The sequence below is a fragment of the Schistocerca cancellata genome, chromosome 1 (assembly GCF_023864275.1).
Source record: "Schistocerca cancellata isolate TAMUIC-IGC-003103 chromosome 1, iqSchCanc2.1, whole genome shotgun sequence".
Classification (NCBI taxonomy): Eukaryota; Metazoa; Arthropoda; class Insecta; order Orthoptera; family Acrididae; genus Schistocerca; species Schistocerca cancellata.
The window spans coordinates 481,655,349-481,673,317 of NC_064626.1; the positions used below are offsets into that span (position 1 = coordinate 481,655,349).

Here is a 17,969-nt window from a genome sequence, read left to right on the forward strand (position 1 = left end):
AGTCTTTCCCTTGCAGCCTTGCCTTTCACTTACCATTCTTGCTTTCTCCGGTCTGGCTACTCCGCCATTAATAATACAGAATTATAATGAGACGATACGGTATTGAAGTGCTCACTCAGAGCAAAACAGCGTCATGCGTCTGTTAAAAGAAATAACTAAACAAACTCTTCATTGTTCAACTATTCACGGCTTAGAGCGAGAGATCCACTCTGTAAACTATCCCCAGGCTGTGGCTATCCCTTCTTCCGGGACTGATAGCCGAGGAAGATATGCCGGAGAGCTCATGTCACTTTTGGAAACTAGGTGAGGAGAACTTCAACAAGACTACAGTCATCTGTTAATTGATTCTTTATTCATGACAGCTTTCACTTCGCTAAAGCAGCATTTGCACGTTTTTCTACATAGAAAGGAAAGCATTGCTTCTGAATACCTAGGTTTGCCGTTATAAATGGGGCCTCCTGTTTCTGATGTTCACCCTCGGTTCTGACTAGTTATTGGTAGGTTGTCTCAAATAAGTTTTATAATTTTACAAGGTTTTTTTAATTATTTTTGTCCATCTGCATTCAGTCTGCACGTATTGGCTCGCCGGCTTAATTAACTTCTTGCTTCCCGATTTTTACTCTTGCATAACTTTTTCCTCCTGAGGATTTTTATCTTCGTACTAACGGGTCTAGTTAATGGGTTGCGTTACCCAGACAACTGCTCTATTGATAGTGTCTTATTTTATGCTTCTTATATTACATTTCAGTCCTATTTATTACATATACTACGGTTATTTTTGCCATAGTGCCTTATCCCCCGCACTACTCGCCCCAGTGCTCTGCCGGTTATTATTCGTTGACCACTCCCTCCCTTTATGGGGTTGGGTTCTGTTGGGGCGTCTCCGTGTGCTAATCCAAGTGACACTACTTTAATTACTATTTATTTGGGTTTATTTTACTGGCTATCCATAGTTAATTTTTTAAATATATAGGTTACAAGAATGCTTTCCTTTCTATGTAAACCCATCTGAAGAGGTTGCTTTAACGCAGCGAAACCGCTCGTGAATAAGTCATGAATTAACAGGTGTTTGCGGATTTATCCACGTTCAAATTACCACGAATTCCAATGGCTGTGGCTGCCTACATTGTACTGATGTAGGTGAGAAGAAGCAGAAGAGCAGAAGTAAAGTAGTGGGTGTGGGATAGTTAAGCTGATACGAGCATTGCCCGAGAAAGACAAGAACCCACGTTGTAGGCGAAGCCCGACATACAGTTTTAATCTGACAGTAGGTTTTCCGGCAGCATACTGACCTCCCTCGAAGCAGTACATGGACCTGTTGGGCCGCGTGCAGCCCTCATCCGGGATATCCAGCTTGAGTGGCAGCAGGTCCTTGAGGCCGAACTCGTTGAACACCGGGTTCATGCGCAGCAGACCGCCGTAGCCGGCGCGTAGGTGCCTGTAAGTCATACCGGACCACGTCTAAATCTGAACACGTAAACGAGATTATTAACTGTAATAATTAATAATATATTTGCCAACTAGAGTCTGTCACGTCGTTTGAATGCTTTCAGGTAACACTACAAAGAGATATGAAAAGGAAGGAACACGCCAAATCAGTGGTAGGGACGTCGGTTGGAAGACCTAGATGTGGGAGGGCAAGATTCGTTTGTTAATAAAGTCGTCCCGAGGAAACTGCCAAAAGACTGTTAGATACGCATTGTTGGATTCCATACTAAATTAGAATCAAATAGCATAATTAACTAGGTCATACACTCTGAGGAAAAAAGAAAAGAAAATGGCACACCACGAGGGACTTACCCGAATAGAACAGAAATCGGTAGATGTCATGTGAATGTACAGACACAAACAAATGATTACAGTTTCAGAAACTGACAAGTCAATAAATCAACTCTGGCCGTTACGCAAGCGGGTATTCGGTTTGGCATTGATAGAGTTCTTGAATGTCTTCTTGACGGATATCGTACCATATTCTGTTCAGTTGGCATGACTTCCATAATGTTCCTAACGTTCGCAATTGTGGTGAGATCGGTGACCTTCCTGCTGCCCAAGGCAGGGTTTGGGAAGCACGAAATGAAGCAATAGGAACTCTCGCCATGTGGGGCGGGCATTATCGTGCTGAAATGTGAGCCCAGGAGGCTTGCCTACAAGGGGAAAAAAAAACTGTGCTGTAAGAGTGCCGCGGATGACAACCACAGGGATACTGCTACGAAAACAAATGTTCCCTCAGATCATGACTCCTGAGTGTCGCGCTATGTGGCTGGCGACAGTCAGGCTGGTATCCAACCGCTGTCCGGGACATCTCCAGACACGTCATCGCTGGTGATCGGGGTAATTTCGAGGCGGGACTCATCAGTGAAGGGAATTCTACTCCAGTCAGTGAGATTCCAGGCTGAAGGCCTGTCTGGGTCGTCCCGATTTCCGTCCCATTTGGATAACTCCTTCATGGTGCGACGTTTTTTTCCTTGTCTTAGAATGTATTTAGTACCTATGTAATGATCCTAACGCTGGCATATGCCAACGGCCTTGCCGCAGTGGTAACACTGGTTCTCGTCACATCACCGAAATTAAGGGCTGTGGGTCTCGGCTAACACTTGAATAGGTGAGCGTCCAGTCTGTCTATCGTTGTTGGTAAGTGGGGTGCACTCAGCCCTTGTGAGGCAAACTGAGGAGCTACTAGATAGAGAAGGAGCGTAAAGTGACACTTGGCCGGGAGAGCGGTGTGCTGACCAAATGTCCCTCCATATCGGCATCCAGTGACGCCTGTGGGCTGAGGATGACACGGCTGACGGTCGGTACCGTTGGGCGTTCATGGCCTTTTCGGGCGTAGTTTAGTTTTTAACACCGGCATAGAGAACTCTGGCCAAAAGTAGTCTGCCAGGATCAAATACAGACCTTCATTTGAAGGAGCAATGTGAATATGCGTCTGGCACAGGACATTTTATGGAAACTAGTGATTCATGGACAATCTGAAAACTGAGGTAATGAGATAATATTAGCGCTTCGCTTCCAGTCTGCATTCCATATTTCTCAAACGAAAATGCTAAGGAGGAAAAAATCGTACTTTATTTTCTTTTGGGAAGAAAAGCAAGAGAAATTGAACGTAAATTTGGCATCAGCCTTGTTGGAATATTAAAACTACAGCTTACTATATAATTCAAGTAAATGTGAGATTGTCATAATTACTGAGTGGCCCGGTTTTACCTTCGTCTTTTAACGTGTTACTAATTCTCGAAATTTAGTAATTCCACAGTTAACTATGACGACAATACCTACTGTGCTGTCACGTCCAAAATCTATGCTACCAAGAGAGTCTACTCACTTACCTGGCAAACTTCTCTGTGACTCCGTATACCGTGTTGCCATCGAGCACGCCAGTTAATGTGTTGAACGGCACCCTGGAGCCTGGAAGCAAGAGTGCAGTAACCACTTAAGTTCCACGTTCTCATGAGATTCTACAGAACCTCAGACTCCCTTATGTATAATATTATTACATTAGTTTCTGAGAGTAAGGAATAATCGAGGACTGACAGCATATTTCTGCACAGTATATCTCAAGGATCAGAGACTCAGGTAACAGTTGACCATAAGACATTTAATTTAGTGCACAACAATGTACAAAAGACACGGTTAAAGAGATCCTTAAACTGAAGATACAGCACGATAAAGAAGTAACGAAACCAGAAAAATGGGATTAGGACGAGCACCGACGAATGTAGGCAGTCAGTAGTTTGCTTTCTTCAGTTGCCGATGGAGCTTTTCGGCTTACCGAGTCTGCAGCCGGGCCTCGCCCCGGGGAAACCCCTGACGAAGTCCTGGCAGCGGACGTTGAACAGGCTGTAGAAGTAGTCGTCTTCTGGAATGAGGATGTCCAGGCAGTAGGGGTTGCGCAGGTGCGGCGGCCGGTGGCAGCACTCCTCTGGCTCGTTGCGGTTAATGGGGTCTACAACAGAAATGACTCACGGTCAAAACCAAAGATTCTCTAACCCATTTTACAGTGCGTCGCTGAATGGCTTACTCTTAAAATTTCGAAATCGTACTTTCCAACAACAGTCAAGCAACCTTATTATTAAAGCTCTCAGTCTTCAGGCCACAAGTGGCCCATCGGGACCATCAGATCACCGTGTCATCCTCAGGGGAGGATGCGGATAGGAGGGGCGTCTGGTCAGCACACCGCTCTCCCGGTCGTTAAGATGGTTTTCTTTGACCGGAGCCGCTACTATTCGGTCGAGTAGCTCCTCAATTGGCATCACGAGGTTGAGTGCACCCCGAAAAATGGCAACAGCGCATGGCGGCAGGATGGTCACCCACCCAAGTGCCGGCGACGCCCAACTGCGCTTAACTTCGGTGATCTCACGGGAACCGGTGTATCCACTGCGGCAAGGCCGTTGTGTAACCTTATTATTAGGGGCAGTCAAATGAAAACGAGACAAATCGGAAAAAAGTAAGTAAAGTGTTTCTTATTTCAAAAGTAAAACCATAAGTGTTAATACATTTATCCACTCTGCGACAAAATGGCCAATGCCTTCATAGAAAAATGTACGCGGTTGCCTATGGAACCATGACTGTACCCAGCAAAACTATGGCCACGAATGTATTTCTTTGTGGCTCCAAAACAATAGAAATCACATTCACGATACCGTCCCGATATCTCCCCAAGCCATTTCCACAGTTTTGGAGCAGTGAAGAAACACATTCGTGGTCGTCGACTTGCGTCGGACCAGGAGATGCACACCTGGGCAGAATAATGGTTACATAACCAACAGAACACTTGTCAATGAAGACACTGTCCGTCTTGTCGCATTGTGGGGTAAATGTGGTCACTATTAGGGCTATTACTTTTGAAATAACTAGCAAAAAAAATTCAAATGGCTCCGAGCACTATGGGACTCAACAACTTAGGTCATAAGTCCCCTAGAACTTAGAACTACTTAAACCTAACTAACCTAAGGACATCACACACACCCATGCCCGAGGTAGGATTCGAACCTGCGACCGTAGCAGTCCCGCGGTTCCGGACTGCAGCGCCAGAACCGCTAGACCACCGCGGCCGGCGAAATAATTAGCAGTTTACTCTTTTTTTTTTTTACCATCTGTGACGTTTTCGTTTGACTTTCCCTTAAGGACCTATGCCTTCGATACACACCTCATGTGGTTATATTGACAGTATTATTAGAGGAATTTGGGATTACACAGAGACTTACTGATTGTCGTTCCTGCCACTCATCCATCATTCATAGATAAAACGGAAAGATTTTGAAATGATACTGATGCACTGAGTCCTTCATCACGGCAGTATATAATGGTTGGCACAGTACTGATAAATGTATTTACATCGCTGCAATGAGACTTGAGAGCAAAAGGCCTGAGGGAAAGAGGGCATACCGCCTGCAATACGACCTGTCGTAAGAACTGAGGTGTTGAAACCGACGTTCGGGTAGATGACAGCTCTGCTGCGAAACAACCCGCAATCTCGACTCCAGCCAATCTGAATACAAGAGTTAATCACAGAGTTTTGATTAATCAAACTATGACTGAGAAACTTAGCGATAGAGTTAATCCTCCGCAGTGTGACACATTGTTACCAAAGATGGGTGACTCGGCGCAGCCCGTGGTTGTGGAAGTCTGCATATTTGGCGATTCAGGAAACGTTCTACTCCGAAAATCACCTCATCGTCATTCCGGAAATACGTGCCACGCAATGGTTTCTTCGTCCAAGGAAAGAGGAAGAAGTCACGGAGTGTCATGAAGAATAGTACGGGTCGTGAGGAAGAATAAGTCCTGGGCAGAATAACGTGGAACTGTGACTTGGAGCAAAACCACCTTCTTAGACAGCTTCACGCAATGCTTCGTCCTGACAGTCTCCCGTTAACTAGTCGGGAAACACATTGCCTAAAAGCGATGTGGCGCTCACTTCTCCACTAACAATAAAGCACTTATCTTGTCCATAGCTGTTTATTTAATTTCTTGTCGAAATTTGTGTAGTACGTTTCTGTGACAGTTTCCCTTTTAGAAGCATAATATGTTAGCACTGGATCAAACTAGTCTCTACAAATAAATAAAAAAGGAATTAAACTAACATACACCGTCATATTGGCCGATAATTGTTCGTCTTCACATTTTCCGGCGATGGGAAATTAAAATAGTTCCATTCCTTGGTTCAGTCCTTTGTCTCGGAATCATACTGATGCTCTTAGGACTTCTCCATGGGGGTTAGCTGTATAAAGAAGTCATTTGCATTGGCCTGATACAGTTCCAACATTTCACCTGCTGCTCCGACTCGGCTCGCAATTTGAGTGTGTGCGAAAAGTTGCGGAACCCAAGGGGCGGCGACGTTTGCCACTGTCCAATTGCTGAAAACTGATCCGTGACCATTTCCACTTTTTCCACAGTATAATATGTCGGTCTTTGAGTATCAGAATCTCCACTTCTCTAGTGATTCCTCGTTCTAAACAGAAACATGTTCTGCCACTTCCCTTTTACAACGAGACCGCGCCTACTCGTCGTTATCGATCTCGTCCACATTGGTGATACAAGCAGAGGCTTGGCCAGAAATGAAAGTGACAGAAGTGGGAGTTCCAGATGGCCAAGGGTGTAGAAAAAACAGCATTTTGGTGGCGTCGGTCGAGGCATGATCTACTTAAGTTAGCGTAATTCTTCATCCAGCCGTTGGCGCAGTGAATAGACTACAGAACGGATTCAATGCAGCGTGAGTCAGAGTCCCTAGGCGGAAACTTCTTTTATTTTTTACCTTTTACGTCACTTACACCGGAAATAAACGGAAGATGAACAAAGTAACCCAATCGTATACAGCGCAGTATGCTGTAGCCCTCTCTGGAAAATTATGACGAAGAGTATACGTTTGCCTGCAAGAGAGTACTGGCTCTTGCGGATTCAAGAAACGGTGGGTGAGTACGTGGAAAAATATAGAAATATCGTCATTACTTCTTCAAAATCTGGGAAACTTACAACACCGTCACATAAAACTTTTTGGTCTGATGTGATGAAGACTTACGTGAAGGAGAACAAATTTATTCTGTTAATCGGATCTGCAACTATACGACGAGAGTTTTCGAGGTGAAGGACGATTGCCATCGTGCAGTATTAAAGTGATCCAACCAGATGCATTTCGTTGGTGCAATTATGCGATGTCTGTTGATACGATCAGATAAGGAATTCGATCAAAAACCTTAAATACTGCTCTTGACGAAAGAAAAAGAAATCACATCACGAGAAAACTGCATTAAAATACACTCCATTGTACATCACCAGCACATGATACGCGCTCTGCTGCCAAAACTGTGCAATGAATATAGACTATGTTTGCTTTCCATAGAATCTTTAGAACAAACATGGAATTGTAAAAATGCGGCGTTTATAATGTGTGCAAAATGAGAAAATTACTGATTACTCTGTTTTTACGATGAATCCTACAAGTCGTCGTTCTTCCGCACCATCCTAGCACCAGCCTAGGCTTTTGCTCATTCAGCTGTGCGTTGATTTCTAGCTGATATATGCCCAGTCAGCTCAGCAGCTACAAGCCCAGGATAGTATATTAGCGACCCTGGAGCCACTGCGAGTTTCTGGCGAGCAGGGGCGGCCGTTTCCCAGTACGGAGTGATGTCGTATTGGCTGCCTGGAGTGTCCTCAGTCGCACTCTGAATTCTATGATGACCTTTGACGATCCATCTGTGAAGTACCTGTTTTGGTAGTCATGTGGTCAGTTGACCTCCTCCCTACCATCTGGTAGGTTTAAGCACCTGCAGTACCTTGAGTGTTGAACAGGAACATTGAACCCAAGAAACCATGTTGCTGGCTCATGCGCTGAAATTCAGTGCTGGCAGTACCCCATTAACCCTGCTACATGGTGTTGTCAGAAGAAAGTTAGCTTCTCCATCAACAGATGGTGGGCAACAAGCAGCATGCAGTTGACCAGGTGAAGATCATCATCTTGAGTACATAGACTGTGCTGGAGCATCTACGTCATATATTCACTACAGTGTTTCAATCATGGAATCGAGAGCTATTACTGTGAATGCCATCAATCCCAATGATCAACTCATCTCGAGGGCTGGAACACTGGAGTATTTATAGGGGTAAGCGTGAAGCTATGACGTGAGGCTCAGTTCGTAATGTCTACATGTGTTCTAACTCTGCTATATTGACCTAACACGCTCTTAACTGCCGCGTCCGTTCCTTACTATGTGTTCTGGTGCAAAAGATAGTAGTTTCTTGCACCATGTCTTATGAGATAATGGATATGACTGTTTCGCTTCCTCTGGTTTCTGTTGAGTCTTCTACCTGATAAATGCATATTCTCACTCAGAAGAGCGTATCGTAACGTGTCGAGGGCCTGACCCACTCACAACATACTGGCTCGCTTCCTGCTTCCGACTCTGTCTCTGGCATGGCAACGTTGATGAAGTTTAATAAAAATTTAAAATTTTCTACCACTTACTTGGACAAAACATGATGACAAGTATGCACGGACCCCCTGTTAGTCATTCATCCTTGTTTGGCTGTCACCTAACCGCTAGGTTATGCCGCACACTTCCAGCAGCTCAGCATGAATTTTTGCAGCGTTGTTCCTCAACAAATGTCGAAAATGAAGTACTGCACGATACTTAACTATACCCCTGGCTGCGCCTTTTTGCTTTGTTTGCTCTAGCAGTGTGCCACGGTTGCGTGGCGATGGATTTCATTGTGAGCTAAGACTGTGGACATGTACCGCAAACAAACAAAGAAATTAATTGAGTACCTTTATTTTTTGAGCTGATAATTAAAACATTGTAACTGAATCTCGTATTAGTCTTCAGTACTGCTGGAGTGATTAAAACTTAGTTGTTTTTAGCTGTACATAGTATGAGTTTTTAATTAAAAATTCGTCTATGGAACATCGTTACCCAGGATATCACCATCTTGAACTGTTCGGCTGCCGAACGATTTCTGCAGAGGTAATGCTATTACGATAGATATTTGAAGTTTTTTTTGCTACGTAATACATTTTTCTGCAATTAGGCGGCGCCGGGTAGCCGCGTAGTCAAAGGCGCCTTGCCACGGTTCGCCCCCCCCCCCCCCCCCCGCCGGTGGTTCGAGTCCTCCCTCGGGCATGGGTGTGTGTATTGTCCTTAGCGTAAGTTAAAGGTAGATTAAAGAGTGTAAGCTTGGGACCGATGACCTCAGCAGTCTGGTCCCACAGGATCTTACCACAAATTTCCAAAATTCCCAAATATCAAAGATTTTTGTGACTGAATATTGAACTATTTTATGACCCAATCACGTCTGTATTAATGAGAAAAAACAGTATTTTTTTTCTCGTTGTTGTTGCTGTTGGCATCACAATATCTCAGATTGTGACGAAAACTTCTCTGATAACATTTCATCAGTGAATATGAATACTGTCAAGGAGAGGTGAAAACGCCGACCAAGATTAATGTGGGTGACACTACATTATACGTATTATCCATAATCTTTCAATTTCCTGTCGTTCTGCTGAAGCGAACTGCTATTACTTCTCGAGAAACCATTAAATATATTGTGATGTTGTTCTGTTAAATTTATCAGCCAAACTCCAGAAATCTTTGATGAAGTCTACAGTCGCTTCTCAACAAATGCGCTTCCTTGTCGAAGGTTTAAGGTAAAAATTTTGAATTATTATTCTTGTAGCAGTATACCAGTAACGAAAAACGTAGCCACTCACGTTCTTACTTCACTTCAGTGATACTCGCTATTTACAGGTCTAGCTGTAAACAATACATGATTAAAACTCCAATTAACTATTACAGTTATTGGAGTAAACCTAAAAATAAATAATGGTGTTTGATCTGGAGTTATTCTTCCTGATCACTTATTAATTGCTGTGTTAATAAAATTTACTGCCCCAAGAATAGATGAAACACCTCCTATCTTCTTCTTTGACATTTAAGTCCCTAGATAAAAACTATTAGTGGCTACAATAAACTAATCTGTTTCATGCAATTGATAATGCCTTGAAGGTCGGAAAGTAGTTTTTTTGCGCTTTGTACATGACTACTGAGTATTAAGTGCGAGACACGTTTAACTTTGGAATATTCAAATGTTATTATTTAATTACTGTTTCTTTATTATTTCATTTCAGTATCCAAAATACCTGTTATATCGGTAGGTATGGGTATACCTGGTAGATAATATCGGGTAGAAAATTTGACGTCATTTTTTGACCAAACTGAGGAAATTTTAGGTTTCTACCAGCTCAAGCTGAGTCCTATTCAAAGGTTAATTTCACCAGGCGCAAGACTTCTGAACAGTCTAGAAGTAAATAAAACGCTGAAAGGGTTACGATGCACAATAGGATGGCTCATTTTTTAATGGTGTTCCAGCTCAAGGAATTTTCAGCTAGAACATAAAGGCACCCACTTGAAATGCTTGATGACATAAGTGAAAAGGTTTTAAATATTGATGTCGAGTTCAGTTTATGAAATTTTCTAAGGCCACAATCTTTCATGAGTTCAGAGACAGCGAGAGTCCTGTTTAACAACAGATAGAAATAATGATACCGTCGGAAATTCGTTCTGAGAATTCTTTAGCTCAGAGCAGGCGAGAGAAACAAGAAACACTGGAAACGAATTTTAAGTGATTTCTTTCTGTGGAACATGTAACAGAATTGACAACAGGGAGGAACTGCAGTGATCTCGTATTTCATACGCCAGAGATACTATTATGATCATTGCTTGACTTATGTCTTCTCGTTGTCCAGGAACGTATTTGGTTCAGTGTCGTAGCAATACCATAACCGAGGAGTAAACACTGTCGTAATATACTATCAATAAGGTCTTTCCATTTTAATACGCATCAATTATACGATCACCACTTACATTCGACAAAAGCGTGCAATAACTACATACAGATGGCGGGTGGCAGCACTAGCAGGGAAGGGTACATAAAACGTGTCGGGAGACGCGGGAAAACAGTGCAGTCGTTGTCGTAATGTGGAAACGAAGCGACTTATCTGACATCCAAAAGGGCGTGCTCATTAGCTTTCGGGGCAAGGTTGGAAGCATTTCCGAAAGGGCTAAGTTTCTAAACTGTTCGCGTGCAGCTGCTGGTAAGGTATACAGTGCAGAGCAAAATGTCGCTATCCAAAACCGGCGCCGAAGCTTCGGAGATGTATACGGGCGAATAGACGTGCGGATGTTGAGCAACTGACCGCCCAGATGAACCAAGGGGCTACCAGCAGTATCTCTTCAACGACTGTTGCCTGTGGGCCTCGGCAGCAAGCGCTTGGTTCATGCACCCATGCCGACTGCTGTTCATCGGTGACGAAAGCTAGAATTTGCACGGCAATACTGCAATTGGACGTCCACTGAATGGCGACAGATGGTCTTTACAGATGACTCACGCTTTATGATCCATCGGCATGTACAGCGTGAAGCGTCTGAAAGGAAGCAAGGAGTGTGCATTATGGTCTGTGGAATGTTTTTTGTGCCATTCGTTGGGTGATATCGTTATTCTGGAAGCATATTGGATCTAAACAAGTATGTATCTATCCTTGTAGACCATGTCCACCCCTTTATGCAGTTTGTTTTTATTCGGCATTACGGCATCTACTAGCAGAACAATGCAACGTACCACAACAGCTGACACTGTACGTGCGAGGTTCCGAATTTAAACCGAGCCAAGAATCTGTGGGACCACTCGATCAGACTGTTCGCGCCACGGATCCTCAACCGAGAAGCCTTACGCAGCTGTCCATTCGACTGGAGTCGGCGTGGCTCCACATTACTTTCGGTACCTTCGAGACCCTCCATCACTGATCTCTTCCTGCACGTCCCGCAGCGTCCGCGCTGCATATGGTGGTCATTCGGGCTTTCGACAGGCGATAACATTGATATGACTGGACAGCGTATTTCTTGTCTGTCGTACATAAAAAAGAGCACGACTATGTGAGTGATTCAAGGTTTTACGGGAGTGTAACACCTCTTACAAACCTCTTAAGAAAAGGTCTGTTCTTAATAATGGTGTTGCTACTCTTCTGGGGAAAGAGAGGGGGGAAGGCGGAAGAGCCGGCCGGTGTGGCCGTGCGGTTCTAGGCGCGTCAGTCTGGAGCCGCGTGACCGCTACGGTCGCAGGTTCGAATCCTGCCTCGGGCATGGATGTGTGTGATGTCCTTAGGTTAGTTAGGTTTAAGTAGTTCTAAGTTCTAGGGGACTGCTGACCACAGATGTTTAGTCCCATAGTGCTCAGAGCCATTTGAACCATTTTTGAAGGTGGAAGGATAATGTTGGGAATTCATTTGGATTAAATTTTCAAACAAAGTTTTTTTTAATAAAATTTGTCTGATTACAGAGAGTCTGTAAATCCGTCTGTTTCATCATCAATCCTTCGATTAGTTGGCAGCTGTCCATCTGGATCTCTTAGAAGCTAACGTCTTCAATTCTTCATAGTCAGAAACTCCTGCAGTATTTGTAACTTGTTTTTAAAATAGTCGCGATCTCCCTCGGGCTAACTTTCCTTGTTATGTTCCATGTAGGACACTTAAAACGAACTGGCTGTGTCGTACTACACTCATACTCATAAATTAAGGATAATGCTGATACATGGTGAAACAACGCTCTGGTGAGAGGTTTGCGGGTTGAAATCACCTCGGGGTATGATCATGCGGTGCATTTGGCCTGCGGTCGTCGCACGATGGCCCTAGCAGCAATCCACATATGCAGACGTGTGTTGGTGCATGTCAGAGTACTGTGCAGCGAGTAAGTGTGCAGACGTTTTCAGAAGTGCTAATGGCGACTGTGTGTTAAAAATGACTCAGAGAACACATACTGACGACGTTTGAGGGGTAGAATACTAGGGCGACTGGAGGCTGGTCAAACACAGCAGGTCGTAGCACGGGCCCTCCGTGTGCCACATAGTGTGATCACAAGATTATGGCAACGATTATAAAAGATAGGAAACGTGTCCAGGCGCTACAGTACCGGACGTCCACAGTGTACAACACCACAAGAAGATCGATATCTCACCATCAGTGCCCGCAGACGGCCACGGAGTACTGCAGGTAGCCTTTCTCGGGACCTTACCGCGCCACTGAACAGTCGTCTCCAGACACACAGTCTGCAGACGACTGAACAGACAGGGTTTATTCGTCCGGAGACCTGCAAAGTGTATTCCACCTACCCCTGGCCACAGGCGAGTCCATAAAGCCTGCTGTCAAGAACACAGTACATGGTCATTGGAACAGTGGTCCCAGGTTACGTTCACGAGCGAGTTCAGGTATAGTCTGAACAGTGATTCTCGCCGGTTTTTCGTCTGGCGTGAACCAGGAATCAGATACCAACCCTTGAAAGGGACCTGTATTGAGGTCGTGGTTTGATGGTGTGGGGTGAGATTATGATTGGTGCACGTACACCCCTGCATGTCTTTGACAGAGGAACTGTAACAGGTCAAGTGTATCGGGACGTCATTTTGCACCAGTATGTCCGCCTTTTCAGGGGTGCAGTGAGTCCCAACTTACTCCTGATGGATGATAGCGCACGGCCCCACCGAGCTGCCACCGTGGAGGAGTACCTTGAAACAGAAGATATCAGGCGTATAGAGAGGCCTGCCTGTTCTCCAGACCTAAACCCCATCGAGCACGTCTGGGATGCTCTCGGTCGACGTATCACTGCACTTCTTAACACCCCTAGGACACTCCAGGATCTCCGACAGGCACTGGTGCAAGAATGGGAGGCTATATCCAAGCAGCTGCTCGACCACCTGATCCGCCCCCCGAGTATGTCAACCCGTTGTGCGGCCTGTGTACACACGTACACAGGCCGCACATGGTGATCATATCCCATATTGATGTCGCGGTACATGCGCAGGAAACAGTGGCGTTTTGAAGCACATGTGTTTCGGGACGGTTTTCTCAACTTATCATCAATACCGTGCACTTACAGATCTGTGTCATGTGTGTTCCCTATGTGCCTATGCTATTAGCGCCAGTTTTGAGTAGTGCCACGTTGTGTGGCACCACATTCTGCAATTATCCTTAATTTATAAGCATGAGTGTATTTTCTCAGTAAACTCGTATCGTCTTCGCGCTGTTGTTCTCCTTAAGTGACCTTTTTTTGTCACTTCCTTGCAAGACTCCTTGGATGGTGGTTTTATCTATCCATTTTAATAGCCACCAGCAGTACCATACTTCAAATCCTTGAAGAGATTTTATTTTCGCTTATTGTTCGTGTTCCTTACTTCCTAAATATCTGTATAATCTTGTTTCTTTTATTTTATTTACTCTGATTTTGACGTTTACTTCTTCTGATTCAGCACAAGCGTACTACTGTCTCTTTTTAGTTTATTTCGACTTTTTGTTTTTACATTTATTCTGGTACTTGTACTAATTTATTGTATGTTCTTTGTAGATGCTGAATGGGGAGAAGACGCTGCAAACTTGTCTAACACCTTTAAGAATTCTAGCTTCTCTTTGTACATTTCTCACCTTTAGGATTGCTGTTTGCTCTTTGTATAATTCTTTATTTATTCCTAGTCTAGTTTAATGATTTTTAGAATTACCATTAGTTTGTTCCGGCTGTCACTGCCAAATGTTTTCCTGAAGTCCACGAGAGTTACGTAAACTTTTCTGTTGACTCTGAGTTTTTCTGAGCTGTAATGCGAAGGCTTCAACTAACCTGGCTGCAGTTTTGTTCTTAATGCGTCTGTGTTTCAGTCTTGTTAATATGTTCTAAGTGTTAGAATGCTCAAAGTCCTGTGACCTTCAAATTCAGCTGCTTTGTTCTTCTTTGAAGTCATTAGGATGATCCGTAACTGCCAAGTATTCAACCGATACGACAGAACAAAATATTTTGTGAGCTATAATGTCTTGAGAAATAAGAACATCTTTGGTGAAAGGAAGTAGAATCAGAGCAAAACCTCATATCCGGAAACAGCATCGTCAGCTACAGCGGTAAAGTACATTAAAAAAGCCGTGCGGAGGCCCTGCTGTTAGTACGGCGGTGAAAGGAACTCCCACGCCAGCGAGGTAACCTCTTTAGCGCTATTTTGTTCGAATGTCAATGAAAGTGTCGTAGACGTCTGTAAAAACTCTTCAGCTACCGTTATCTGTTACTGAAATAACGAGCTTTAATGGCAGAGAACCCTTACAACAGTAGGGACACATCGTAAATAATTGGTATGATCGTGCAAGTTCCGCTCTGTTAACGCTTTTCTGTAATAAAATTCGTAACTACCGCTACCTCAAAAGTGTTTGTTACGCGCACCCAAACCATAGTCTCCCCTCTTACAAGCGCCAATAAAACGTGAAACTGACGTTTCGTATCCCGTATGTTCTTAACCACGTGCTCCTTTGACGGGACCGAGGGAACAAAAAACTCTTGTATTTAGCACGCATACAGACGCCACTCCGCTGAATAATGCACAGCAGCGAGTTCTCCGGCACACTGTCTGAATGTAAATACTGGAAGATATAGAAATAAAGAAAGATGAGGAGAGAGTGAAAGGTTGGAAAGGTGGCAATGAAGGAAGAGAAGGAGAAGAAGAGAGAAAGATGGTGAGGAGAATCAACACAAGTACTGTTGTGTTTTCGGGAAATCGCTAAAACATGTCACTGTAAGAATACAGAAGAAGAAATTTTTATCTGATCAAGAAGCTGCAATTTTTGAAGGTTATACAGTGAAAATACATGTTTCTACCTGTTGCAGATGTTTCAGCGTGGTTAAAGGCAGTGATAGTGCTCAGCAGGATTGCCTGAATGATACAATCGTCGATGCGGGCGCTCGCGATGCGTTTTTTTTTACAGATACAGTGTAACCGATTCAGCCTGTGGTTCATGTGAAAGGAATACATACACAAAGAGGACAACACCCTCACATCTCTTGCTTACTGTGAGCCCATTTCCTAAGTGAAACATTTTGTGAAAAGACAAAATAAAGGTGTAGTGAATTGACAATTTGATGCAATGAACTATTAACTGAGATGCATGGAACACACGTTCAGTGACAGGGAAAGGAGATGGTGTTCGATATTTTTTTGCAATTACTCTATTGGCTGGTTGAATGGTGACCTCCATTGTGTCTTATACAACGCTACACTTTTCATCTCTGTTGCCACTACGTTCAATATCAAATCAAAATGGTTCAAATGGCTCTGAGCACTATGGAACTTAACATCTATGGTAATCAGTCCCCTAGAACTTAGAACTAACTAACCTAAGGACATCACACAACACCCAGTCATCACGAGGCAGAGAAAATCCCTGACCCCGCCGGGACGTTCAATATCCTCCGTAATTTTACAGTCAACCATACTATCTGCCCAGAAGTATCCGGATACCGATTGACATTAAAATGAGTTGTGACCATCTTTTACATTTTCAGTACGACGTCTAACTATCTTTGGAGGGATGATAGCCCATTCTTTCTCGAGAGCTGAAACCAGAGAAGATAGTGATTAGACTCTGGGGGTCGACGTTCTAACCCCAAAGGCGTTGCACGAGGTTCATGGTGGGATCTGGGCAGGTCAGTCTATTTCAGGGAAGTTACTGTCCACAAACCATTGCTTTTACGACGGGCTACATTGTCATGTTGGCACGAACAATCGTCTCCGAACTGTTCCTCTGCTACGCAATACACAGTCGTGTAAAATATGCTCAGCTCTTTCTGCATGTAGCGGTTTCTTAAGCACAATAAGGGGACGACACCATAATCACGAGAAGCACCACCATACCATACCACCATCTCCTCCGTACTTCAGTGCTGGGACTACATATGATGGCAGGTAATACTGAACAGCCATCAGCCAAACCCAAACCTTGGCGGATGCGCCTCTTGTGACATCTAGTGGTAAATTGTTCATAACATAGCTGTGTTCGGATATTTTTGATCAGTTAGTGTACTTTTGCGCTATACTTCTCCTTCAAGCACCTCACTAACCTGTCCCTTCCTCTGGTAAGCAGCTTCCCTAGGTTTATTTCGCTTCTTATTTTTAGAACATTTCTTACATTCATATTAACAGAATCTTCCGTCGGTTATTGGTAGAACAACATTATAATAATAAATGAAAAGCACCAGTTTGCTTTTGTTTGTTGTAGAACAAAAGCAAACTGGTGCTTTTCATTTATTATTTCTTACATTCTTTACCCGGCTACCTAGTTTTTAACGCCGTACGATAGTATCATATTTAAAACGATTTCAGAGCCTCCTTCTCCGGGTTTCCATGTAATGTTATGCTCCGAACGGTCACTTTCAGGATCTCCTTCTTCATTTTCATATCAGCATCTAATACCAGTAGTGACACTTTATTGAAACAAAAGGTATTTTCACGTGTCCTACGTTCGAGTACCAGTCCGGCACATATTTTTAATTTACCTGGAATGTTCGTGTGTAGTGTTGTGTGGGCCGAATTATGGATCGAGATGGGAATAAAAGGTCGTCGTGTGATGCCTGTCGGTGGTAGCACTTGGTGTGTTGTTCTCAAGTAGGTATATGGCCGTAGCACAGCTTGTGACCTAATCAAATAGGCCTGTTATCATCAACACTGACGTGATGCCCTCAATCTACTGGACACTTTGCAGAGATAATTAAAACCTTGCCACTGGGACACTATGTGGTTCTCGGCAAGTGTGTGCTCTCTCTCTCTCTCTGTTTTCAAGTTCAGTGAGAGTAATACCGTCAGAAGCGGAAACACCTGCTTCCTAATGGTGCGAGAGGAAATCTAATCAGTGAAGCGGTAATATGTGTAAACCACTTACCAAGCGGCGTGGCGGTGAGTGTGTAGTCGTGGTCCATGAACTGCCCCCAGGCGATGACCATGACAGTGCCCGCGTGGTCGTGGTAGCCCTCGTCGGGGTGCATCGTCCGGGACACGATCCGCGGCAGAGGCAGCTGGTTGCCCGACACACTGATGCGGGGCGCCGTCATGCCGTCAGCGTACAGCGGTCCCACCAACCTGCGAAGGCCGCACGTTCCGCAGTTGGCGATGACATTCAGCAGTTGGCA

General features: G+C 44.2%; 1 protein-coding gene across 1 annotated transcript in view; it reads right to left on the reverse strand.

Moving 5' to 3' along the window:
* Positions 1-17,969, reverse strand: part of LOC126161692 (peroxidase-like) — a 289,458-nt gene that overhangs the window by 62,572 nt on the left and 208,917 nt on the right. The window contains exons 6-9 of the mRNA XM_049917712.1: positions 17,723-17,919; positions 3,770-3,943; positions 3,327-3,405; positions 1,293-1,438 (exon numbers count right to left, since the gene is read on the reverse strand). Of these exons, the coding sequence (XP_049773669.1) occupies positions 1,293-1,438; positions 3,327-3,405; positions 3,770-3,943; positions 17,723-17,919 (596 nt within the window). The remainder of the gene's footprint in view (positions 1-1,292; positions 1,439-3,326; positions 3,406-3,769; positions 3,944-17,722; positions 17,920-17,969) is intronic.